Source organism: Penaeus japonicus, unplaced genomic scaffold, assembly GCF_977035675.1.
Source record: "Penaeus japonicus unplaced genomic scaffold, GWHDUDI00000001_assembly GWHDUDI00000038, whole genome shotgun sequence".
NCBI classification, from domain to species: domain Eukaryota; kingdom Metazoa; phylum Arthropoda; class Malacostraca; order Decapoda; family Penaeidae; genus Penaeus; species Penaeus japonicus.
In genome coordinates, this window is record NW_028234440.1 from 16,054,138 (window position 1) to 16,066,637 (window position 12,500).

The window sequence follows — 12,500 nt, forward strand, 5'->3', positions numbered from 1 at the left end:
AGAGAGAGAGGAGAAAAGAATGGAAGGTGAAGATGAAGGCAGAAGAGAGAGAGGGAAAGAGGAAGAGAGGATGAGAGGAAGAAAGAGAGAGAGAGAGAGAGGGGAGAGATGGACGAGAGTCGGAAGAGAGAGAATTGAGGGAAAGAGACCGAGTAGAGATGAGAGAGGAGATTCGGATGGAGGAGAGGATAAGAGATTAGTGAGAGAGAGGAGAGAGAGAGAGACGAGAGAGAGAGAGAAGAGAGAGAGAGAGAGAGAGGACCGAGGGAGAGAGAGAGAGAAAGATCGAGAGAAATAGATGAGAGAAAGCGAGAGAGAGAGAGAGGAGAGAGAGAGAGAGAGAGAGAGAGAGAGGAGAGAATGTTTGAGAGAGAGAGAGAAGAGAGAGCAGAGAGAGAGCGAGATTGAGGAGAAGGACGAGAGAGAGAGAGGGAGAAGAGAGAGGGAGGAGAGAGCGAGGAGATGATAATTTGATGGAGCGAAGAGAGAGGAGAGAAGATGTGAGCGAGAGAGAGAGCGTGAGAGATGGAGTACCTGAGAGAGTCTAGTGGAGATAGAGATTGAAGAGAAGGAGAAGAGAAAAAAAAAAACATAAAAAAAAAAAATAACAAGAGGAGAGAGAGAGGAGAGAGAGAGGGGAAGAGAGAGTGAGCGAGAGAGAGAGAGAGAGAGAGAGAGAGAGAAAGACTTTGACTTTGACGAGTTTATTGACACAAGTGATTACATACATCTCAAAAGGATGAGGTAACATAGGTTATCCTCACCCCAATCTTAGTCCCTCTTTGGGCTCACATATATTTTACAAAACCTTACAGCTATGTTAGCATCTTGAAATATATACAGAACAAAAGGCGGGTCAATCACAGGCATGCACAGTTAAATGTTTACCTATCAGGAGAGCGATATAACAGTATAAATTATCACACTCTGCATGCTAAGTCCTCTCCTGAGATCACATAATTACATACTTGGATATGTGACGCTCATATATGTTAATAAAACATACGCATGCTCCTGGAGGAAAGACTTTATCAGAAAGTCTAAAAATATGTTTGTATTCAACAGGATGAGAGAGAGAGAGAGAGAGGAAGATAGATAGATAGATAGATAGAGAGAGAGAGAGAAAGACAGAGAGAAAGACAGAGAGAGAGAGAGAGAGAGAAAGACAGAGAAAGAAAGAGAGAGAGAGGGAGAGAGTTTTAACTTACACCATAAGAATTCTACATCACGTGATCTACAAGAGAGAGCGGAAGACACCCATAAGTAAAAAAAAAGACACCCACAACATCGTGCAGCATTTCATCCACGGCCATTTCTCTCAAAGAAAAACTAAAGCCGTCCAGTGCCCCATAGCCACATATTCAACCACATATTTCCGGCTTTGAGGGTAACTCAAACCGACTTTCTTTGACCCTTCCGCGTTCTTATGACGCTACTTGGCAACTCGAACCCGCTCAGCTGGGTTAAAGTTGCCAACTAGTACTTTCTCCACTTGTACCGTGAAAAAAGGTGAAAAAATGGAAAAAAAAAAGGTGGAAAAAGGAAAAAAGGTGAAAAACGGTAAATGGTACTTGTTTTAAGATCATTTTTTTTTAACCTCCCGGTCTTGATTAGAAACTAGAAAAGGTGCTTGTCCGGAACATTTGACTTTATGCAAATGAGGTGCAGAGAGAGTGTACCATCACGCAACAAAACAGGAACTAAAGATTAAGAAGAAGAAGAAGAAGAAGAAGAAGAAAAAAAGACAGAAAGGGAAATAAAATGAGTTTTACGATGAACAATGAACAGAAAATGGAAAAAAATAATAATTATTGTTCTAACTCCCCTCATTCAAATCACTAACTTCTATTAAATATTAAATTTAATATAATGATAAGATTAACTTATGAGAAAAAAAATCCATTGGCAACGATGAAAAGGATCATGTGAAAGAGGTGACATGTGCAATTGCATGATAGATTATGAAGAAATAAATAAAAAGTATAGGAGAATGCAAGGTCGGTTGAACAAAGACAAAAGCTAGAATAAATGCGCAAAAGAAGACAAACAAACAAACAAACAATGGAGAAGAAAATAAGATGACAAGGAAGTAATGATAATAATAATAATAATAATAATGATAATATACTTAATGACAGTGATATTGATGATGGTGATAATAATGATGATGATTGATATAAAGATATTGATGATAATTATCATAATGATAATAGTAATAGTAATAACACTATTAATGATAATAATGATATTGATGATAAAAGAATAATAATAACAATAATAATAATGATAGTAATAGTAATAATAATAGTAATGATAATGATAATGATAAAAATAATGGTAATGATAACAAAAATAATAATGATAATGATGATAATAATAATGATGATGATGATGATGATGATGATGATGATGATGATGATGATGATGATGATGATGATGATGATGATGATAATAATAATAATAATAATGATAATAATAATAATAATAATATTAATAATAACAATGAAAATAATAATGATAATAATAATAATAATAATAATGACAACAACAACAACAATAATGATAATAATAATAATGATAATAATAATAACAACAATGATAATAATAATGATAATAATAACAATGTAAATAATAATGATAATATTGATGATAACAATAATAATTATAACAAAAAATATAACAATGATAATAATAATAATAATAATAATAATAATAATAATAACAATAAAAATAATAATAATTTTAACTTTTTTTTTTAACGAAAGTAATAATAATTTTAACAAAAGTAATATAAATAATAACAATAATAATAATGATAATCATTAAAAAAGAAAAAAAAAAAAAAAAAAACAAAGATACTAATAAAAAAAACAAAAAAAAAAAAAAAAAAAAAAGTCCAAAATCGAAAAAAAAAAAACAACAAAACAACAAAAAGCAACGCCCCTTCCACACAGGGTTTTTTTTTTAATTTGGTTTTAAAATCTCTTTTCTTTTGCCAATTAATACGAGGATAATTAGAGATACGTTATTACAGGTAATTAGCCATGGTGCAGGTGTCACTTCAGGTGCATCTTTGCTGACACGTTACGCTGTTGCTTTAGTGTGTGTTAATTGGCTGGACAGAGAACAGCCATTGCAAGAATTCTGTTGCAGACTAAGAATACTTGTCTGTTGCAATATTCGATGGTGGGATAATATTGCTTTAGGATCTGTTAATTGGCAGAGCTTAGAACAGTAGTATGGTTTGGAAAGGACAATGTTGCCAAGACAAGAACATTAAGATAATGGTTTGTTGCAAAACTAGATGGTGACTCAATTCTTTTTGCCTTTTGCAAGTTTCAACCGGTGGAATAGTTAACCACGGTATAGTTTGCATAAAAATATAGTTATATGGAAAAGCCTTCATATTGAAAAGGAAAACTCGACGATAAAATAATATTGACATACGTATTGCAGTGAATACCACTTCATGTAACCTAAAAAGATGGTTTAATTAAGAACTAGTGTGAATATACAAAGGACAGCATCTGGTATAGCGATTTAGTGAACTATAGACGATGTAAAATAAAAGTGTGATAAGAAAAGAAAAGGAAAAGAGAGAAAAGAAAAATAGTGTTCATTGTGTGTCACGATGAAAGCTTTGATCATCTATCTGTCCTTAATTTTATATCTAGTTTGTGTAACAGCTAAGGTGAGAATAAATTTATTTTTTCCTTTTGAGAAAATCTGTAAATTGCATTGAATCTGTAATCTGCATTGAATTTATTGACTTGATTATGTGTGATAAAAGAGCAAGTACATAGCAATCTTATACATAAATCGAAATACATTTTTTTTTCTAATCGTTACTACAAAAAAAAAAAAAAAAAAAAAAAGTAATCAGAACAACGGATATCTTAAAAGGACGTATATATGAGAATTTTTCTTAAGGGGGGGGGGGCGCTATCTAAGCAAAGTCCCAAGTAATGAAATGCCAATCAAGAACGGAATATTTAAGAATATATAGAAGCCAAAAAATCCGAAAGTACTAGCTTTTATTTTTTATTTTATTTTCGTTCGCTGTCATTAATCTTCACTCTTCGGTTGTTTTGCCGATGACTCATCTTTCGTCCACATTCATATATCTCTCTGTAACAGCTGATGATATTTTGTGTTTTTCATAAGCTATAATCTTATTTATGATTTATAATCTTATAATTTTTCAGTACGTTTGATATATGTATGTATATATATATATATAATATATATATATATAATATATGTATATATATATATATATATATATATATATATGTATATATATATATATATATAGATTTTATATATATATATATATTATATGTATATATATATGTATATACTATATATTCTTAAATATTATATATTTTTTTTTTTTTTTTTGTTTTTTTTTTTTTTTAATTCGGTCCTTCTTACACCCCCCCCCCAGATACAGTTTTCCCCCCCAGCTACAGTTTATTAATGCTACCTATACCAGCCTCTATAGCAACACACAAAAAATAAATTTCTTTTGTAACACCCCCCCCCCCCCCCCTTCTCTCCCATTATCACCCCCCCAAAAAAAAAAAAAAAAAAAAAAAAAATTAAAAAGCTTAAAAAAAATATAAAAAAGCTATCACCCTTTCCAGAATCTCTATTCCTCTCCATTTCTCCTATTCCATTCATCGCCTCAATTTTTTTTCCAATTACACCTCCCTCCCTCCCCCCCCCTCCCCCCATTCCTCAGCTCTAACATCCCACCCTTAATCAAAAGAAAGTAAACCCTATTTTCTCACTCTTTTCAGCCTAATAACTGCAAATGGAAACACGGTCGTTGCGTTTCGGAGGGTTCGGCGGATTGCAAAAGAGTGAGAGCTTTTTGCAACGGAGGAAAAGTGTGTTGTTCAATGGGTGAGTTGCAGGGCGGAATCTCCAATTTTTGTGACTCGCGGATACTCATGTATTGACTTATTGTGTGTATGTGTATATATGTGTATATATATATATATATATATATATATATATATATATATATATATATATATATATATATATATATGTGTAATTGGGATGTATATATTAAGATATATATTATTATATGTATATATATATTTATGTATATATATGTATACATATATATTAATATATATATATACATTTATATATATTGAGATACATATATTATACATATACACACACACACATATATTATGAGATATATATAGTTTATATATATATATTATATTATATATATATATAGCTGGATTATAATAGATATATAGACTAGTATAGTTATATATGATATATATTCTATATATATTTAAATATATATATAATATATATATTGACTATATATATATATGTATATGTACTATATATGACTATTATATATGTATATATTATATTTATATATATAGTTATATGAGATTTGATATATATATTATATATATATATATTGGTGGTAAATATTATATATATATATATGTGTGTAGATGTGATGTATGTGTGTGTGTGTGTGTGTTGGTGTATGGTATGAGTTTATGTACATTACAGAGGCGTCATGTCTACATTATATCTTTCAATCTGGGGTGTTCTCCGTCGGGCTCTCTCTCAGAGGCGCACTCTGCTCTCTTCCGTCGCTCTTATTCTATGCGCTCTCTCTCTCTCTCTCTCTTCTCTCTCTTCCTCGATCTCTTCTTTCGCGTAACAACAAAAACAAAACTGTCTCTTTCTTCTTGTTCTAAACCTCCCTACCTCCCATCCCTCCCTCCCTCCTCCCATCCTCGCCCTCATCCAAAAATAAAATCCACCTCTTTCTCTTCCTGGTCGCCTCTCTCCCTCCCTCCTTCCTGCCTTCCTTCATTCCTTCCCCCCTCCCTCCCCTCCCTCCCTGCCCTCCCTCCCTCCCCTCCCTCCCTCCTCCCCCCCCCCCTTCTCCCCCCCCCCCCTTCTCCCCCTCCAAAAACCCCCCGCCACCTCCCCCCCACTCTCTCTCTCTAATTCTCTCCTCTCTCTCCAAAACAAAAAAAACAAAAAAACTACATTAAAAAAACTTAAATTCTCTCTCTCTTTACTTCTTTCTCTCTTCTCTCTTTTCTCTCTACTCACTCTCTCTCTCTCTCCTTCTCTCTCATCTCTCTTACTTTGTCTCTTTGCTCTTTCTCTTTCTCTCTTTCCCCTTCTCTCCTTCTCTCTCTCTCTCTCTCTCTCTCTCTCTCTCTTCTCTTTTCTCCTTTCTCTTTTTTCTCTCCCTCCCTTTCACTCCCTCCCCTCCCTCCCCTCCTGCTCCTCCCTCCTCCCCTCTCATCTCCCTCTCCCAACCACTCTCACTTACTTCTCTTTATTTTATCCTTTTCTCCCTCTCTCACTCCCTCCTTCCTTCCTTCCTTTCCTCCCTCCCTCCCTCCCTCCCTCTCGCTCTCGAAGATACAGTAACAACATCGTTCAAATAGAATATAAATTTCACATGCACATAAACATAAAACAAGCATAGCTCATAGTCCCACACAATATCACGATATTAAATATCACATCACTACATCACAATATCACTACATCACAATACTAAATATCACAATATCACTACATCACAATATCACAAAACTAAATATCACAACATCACAATACTAAATATCAAAATATCACAATACTAAATATCACATCACTACATCACAATATCACTATACTAAATATCACAATTTCACTATATCACAATATCACAATTTCACTATATCACAATATAACAATACTAAATATCACAATATCATCACAAATAATGTACAATATAAAATATCACAATCGCACATATATACAATTACTACTAAAATATCACAATAACTACTAATCACAAATACAATACAATACCAAGTATGAAACACCACAACACACACAACCTAAAACGAAACAACACGATAATCACTGCAATCAACCTCGAGGCGGGTTAATGGTCCGGATGTCTCGAGTAGCTACAGTTTACATAACGTGTTTGCAGTGCCAAGGAATCCACTTGTGCCCAAGCGAGCGTGCCAGGCGTCCAGCAGGTGCCATACAGAACTAATATAATAGACAGGGTAGGGGGGGAGAGTGCTTCCAATGGGGGGGCGAAAACACTGCAACGGGATTATTATAGATTTGCAATTATTGGACAACCCTGTGTAAAGGTTGGAGTGCAATTTGTCTGTTTTATTGCAAATTCGTGAGTGGTATGCCTCTTTGTTGCGGTGGGCGAGTGATGGTGGTGGTGATGGTGGAGTGGTTTATGGTTTGGATGGGTTTGATGGTTATGTGAGGTGTTTGTTTGTGGTGGTGTTGGAGTGATGGTTGGTATTAGTTGGTGGCTGATGATGGTGTGGTGGTGAGGTGGTTGTTGGTTGGTTTGATGAGTAGCGAGGACTAAGTAGTGGTGATGGTGGTTGTGGTTGTGGTTGTGGTTGTGGTTGTGGTGATGGTGGTGGTGATGGTGGTGGTTGTGGTGGTGATGGTGGTTGTGGTGGTGATGGTGGTTGTGGTGGTGATGGTGGTGGTGGTGGTGATGGTGGTAGTGGTGGTTGGGGTGGTGGTGATGGTGGTGGTTATGGTTATGGTGGTAGTGGTGATGGTGGTGGTTGTGGTGGTGTTGGTGATGGTGGTGTTGTTGGTGGTGGTGATGGTGGTAGTGGTGGTGATGGTGGTGATGGTGGTAGTGGTGGTGATGGTGGTGATGGTGGTAGTGGTGGTGATGGTGGTAGTGGAGTGTTGGTGGTGATGGGTTGGGTATAAAGTGGTGGTGTGATGGTACGACGGTTAAGTGGTGGTGATGGTGGGTAGTGAGTGGGTAGTATGGTGGTGGTGATGGTGGGAGGGATGGTGGTGGTTGTGGTGATGGTCGTGGTTGTGTGTGGGGAGTGGTGTTAAGGTGATGGTGGTGTTTTATGTGAAGGTTGGGTCTGTTGGAAATAAGGATGCGCTGAGGGTGAATGGTGGTTTAAAAGAGTGTCGTTAGAAACTAGTGTAGTGAGTCATAGGTGAGATTGGTATGGTGGTTACATATGTGGTATATGGTTGTATGGTTGGGTAGTGTTTTTGATGGTAGGTAGTGGTGGTGATGGTGATGTTGTTGTGGTGATGGTGGTGGTGATGGTGCTGTTGTTGTGGTGATGATGGTGGTGATGGTGATGTTGTAGTGGTGATGATGGTGGTGGTTATGGTGGTTGTGGTGATGGTGGTGGTGGTAATAGTGGTGGTGGTGGTGATGGTGGTGGCGGTTGTCGCATTTTAAATAGTTGGTGATGGTTTGGATGGTAGTGGTGTATGTGAGTGGTGGTTGGGGATGGTGGTGATCGTGGTGAGTGTGGTGATGGTGGGGCGTTAGTGGTGGGTGATGGTGGTTATGTTGATGGTGTTAGGTGTTCGGTGGTGGTGTGATGGTTGATGGTGGTGATGGTGGGGTGGTGATTGTGGTGAAACTTAGATGGTGGTTAGGTGGTTTTTTTTTTGTGGTGATGGTGGTAGTTGTGGTGAAGGTGGTGTGGTGAATGATGGTGGTAGTGGTGGTTGTGAAAGGTGGGAAGGTATAAGAGTGGTGGTGGTGGTGGTGGTTGTGGTGGTATTGTTGTTGGTGGTGGTAGTTGTGGTGGTAGTGTTGTTGGTGGTGGTTGTGGTGGTGTTTTTTTTGTGATGGTTGTGGTATTGTTGGTGGTGGTGGTGGTTGTGGTGGTGGTGATGATGGTGGTGATGATGGTGAAGTGGGTGTAATGGTGAATTGGTGTTGATGGTGGTTGCGGATGGTGGTGATGGAAAGGTCGGGATGGTATGGTGGGGTGTTTATGGTGAGTGGTGATGGTTTGAGGTTGGTGGTGGTGGTGGTGGTGGTGGTGATGGTGGTGGTGATGGTGTTGATAGTGGTGGTGATGGTGTTGATGGTGGTGGTGGTGATGGTGTTTATGGTGGTGGTGATGGTGTTGATGATGGTGGTGGTGATGGTGTTGATAGTGGTGGTGGTGATGGTGGTGGTGGTGATGGTGTTGATGGTGGTGGTGGTATTGGTGGTGGTGATGGTGGTGGTGATGGTGTTGATGGTGGTGGTGATGGTGTTGATGGTGGTGGTGATGATGGTGGTGATGGTGTTGATGGTGGTGGTGATGGTGGTGGTGATGATGATGATGATAATGATTATGATTATGATAATGATAATGATAATGGTTATGATTATGATTATGATTATGATTATGATTATGATTATGATTATGATTATGATAATGATAATGATAATGATAATGATAATGATAATGATAATGGTTATGATAATGATAATGATAATGATAATGATAAAGATAATGATAATGATAATGATAATGATAATGATGATGCTAATGATAACGATAATAACAATACTGATAACAACAATTATAATAAAAAACAATAATAATCATAACAACAACAACAACAACAATAATAACAGCAAAAAACTCATCATAATAACAAGACTAACATCAACAGTGATAATAACAACAACTACCGATACCACAGGAACCTTACAACCCTACAACTACGGAGGAACTTGTTCTTTAAAAGGAGGATATTGCTTCGATGCAGAGGATAGCAACGCGTGCAATGACGGGAAAGTGGTAGAAGGAGGTTGCAAGGGCAAGGGATGTGCTTGTTGCATCCCCAAAGAAGGTGAGTTGATGAGGGTTCAGGTATGTCTTTTCTCTTAGGAGGTGCTGGTTGCATGTGGTGTTGTTCGAGGTTAATGTTTGTGGTTTGTGGTTTGTGGTTTGTGGTTTTTAGTTTTTAGTTTTTAGTTTATAGTTAATGGGTTAGTTTATAGTTTATAGTTTGGCTTATAGTTTAGTTTATAGTTTATAGTTTAGTTTATAATTTAGTTTATAGTTTTGTTTATAGTTTTGTTTATAGTTTTGTTTATAGCTTGTTTAGTTTATAGTTTAGTTTAGTTTATAGTTTACAGTTTATAGTTTTGTTTATAGTTTATAGTTTACAGTATATGGTTTTGTTTATAGTTTACAATTTACAGTTTATAGTTTATAGTTTATAGTTTATAGTTCGAGTTTAATGTTTTAATGCCATTATAATCATAACAAAGTTTAAGAACTGACATTAGAAAGTTATAACGATATGTGATAACACTCACTTTGATTAATTCACAATGTTATCCAACTTTAAACATATGAAGGAAATAATAGAATTTGCAACAATAAATAACACGAATGATAACAGAGGATATGTGAGTATGTTTTCATGATGTTATATAAGGTGATTATAGAGCGGCGAGTGTATATATGTTATGTTTACAATACAACTGCGAAATTTAAATTCCAAAGTTATTCGGTTTCGTAATAGGAAGGTAAAGCCGCGCTAGTAATAATAACATTAGTAGTAATTGCAGAAGGATCTATGTAGGTGTTGCTGTGTAATTGCAGGTATAGATTGGAAGAATATCGTGCAACAAAGGAACTGTTGGTGTGGCTTAGATAGGGTATAGTATTAGTGAATGTCTGGAGCGTATATTTGTACCCTTTCAAATAATAATGATAATGATAATGATGATAATAATAATAATAATAACAATAATAATGATAATAATAATAATAATAATGATAATAATATTAATAATAATAATAATAAAGATAATAATAAAAAGGAAAATAATGATAATGGTAATAATAATAATAATTATTATAATAATAATAATAATAATGATAATAACAATAATAAAAATGATAATAATGATAATAATGAAAATAAAAATAATGATAATGGTAATAATAATACTAATTATAATAGTAATAATAGTAATAATAATAATAACAATAACAATAATAATAATGATAATAATGATAATAATAAAGAACAAATAATGATAATGGTAATGATAATAACAATAATAATAATAATAATAATAATAATAATAATAATAACAATAATAATAATAATAATGATAATAATAATAACAATAACAATAATGATAATGATAATAATAAAAATAAGATAATGATAAGGGTGATAATAATAATAATAATAATGATAGTAATAATAACAGTAACTATCATAGACTTAATACATCCCCTAAAATCTGATTCTGCGTGAAAAAAAAAAAAAACTGGTCTGGTTCGCGAGTGTGTGTGAAAGTAGGTGTTGCTATATATCTTTTAGTGATAAAAATCCTCTACAGCAAGGAAGCCACTCGATAATCATATATAAATAACTGATTAAATTTATTCCTACGTAACCCACATCTCGAAAAGCTCATGTCAGAAGCTATATATATAAACAGTCTCCCAAACCTGAGTTTAATATATCTTCTTTGGGGTTGAATCTTTTATATTTCTCCTTCATCCGCTATCACCTCTTACGTCTATTGATAGCTGTCAGATCACAGAGGAAAGCAATTCATTGTGGGAGAGTTCTTGCATGTCAGAGAGAAGCAACAATCAGTGGAGGACACCAACTGCCCGGAGGAAAAGAGACAAAAAGGGAGAAGACATATTAGATGATATGTAAGAGGTTGGAGGTATCTGTGAGGAGGCTGGGCAGGAGAATTATGGTTGGCGCGTAAACATATACATACACATATACATACACATATACATACACATATACATACACATACACACACATACAGATACACACACACACACACTCACACACACAGATACATACACACACACACACACACAAAAAAAAAAAAAAAAAAAAAAAAAAAAAAAAAAAAAAAGAAAAAGAAAGCCATTACTGTGCCTCATTTATTTCAAGAATTATAGTTGAGATTGCAAAGGAAACAAGAACAACCAACTTAATTAACCCACCAGAGGACCTCGGTCACCAAGCCTTAGGACTCTTTCTCTCTCCGGAAGGAACCAGGAAGTAGTGGTCACCAAGTCGCATAAAAATACGGTGTACGATGCACTGTGTTCCTGCATTTTTTTTTTTTTTTTTTTTTGTCAGAATTTTCCCAAACTTTCCAGACTGGTGCCCCCCCTCCCCCTCCCTCCCAACCATGGCTTCTAGGTGGATTCCTACCGCCCCCCGTCCCCCTCCCCTCCTCCCCCCAACCCCTCATACACACATGCGCACTGTGGTATGTTGTGCGTCACTATATGTATTGTGTGTAGGTGTGTAGCGAATGTTCGGACTTTTGACTCCGACTTGGGACTACGTAACAGAGCACTGCATTCGTTTATAATTATCATGTTTTATTATCTATAAACTGCATACGTGTTCTTTTTTTTTTTACCTTAGTGTTTATGACATCTATTTTGCCTTTCAGATTGTGTAAAAAAAAATAAATAAATAAAAAAAAATAAAAAAAATAACTGCTCCCAATGCCACCCTATTGCCTCTCCGCACCCCCCCCCCCCTTGATCTACGTGTTAAGTAATCATTGTTAGCTTACATGTTATAAAGTGGAGACTGGAGGCCATTTCTTAAAATAAAGTTGTAGAAGTAGAGATATTACGACCAACAGTGTTAGGAGAAGTATAAAAAAGTTGTAGAAGAAACAATGA

At 35.4% G+C, this 12,500-nt stretch overlaps 1 protein-coding gene across 1 annotated transcript in view; it reads left to right on the forward strand.

Moving 5' to 3' along the window:
- The window catches only part of LOC122259566 (trypsin-1-like), a 31,339-nt gene that overhangs the window by 11,315 nt on the left and 7,524 nt on the right, over window positions 1-12,500 (forward strand). The window contains exon 3 of the mRNA XM_086533034.1: window positions 9,475-9,654. Within this exon, the coding sequence (XP_086389160.1) occupies window positions 9,475-9,654 (180 nt within the window). The remainder of the gene's footprint in view (window positions 1-9,474; window positions 9,655-12,500) is intronic.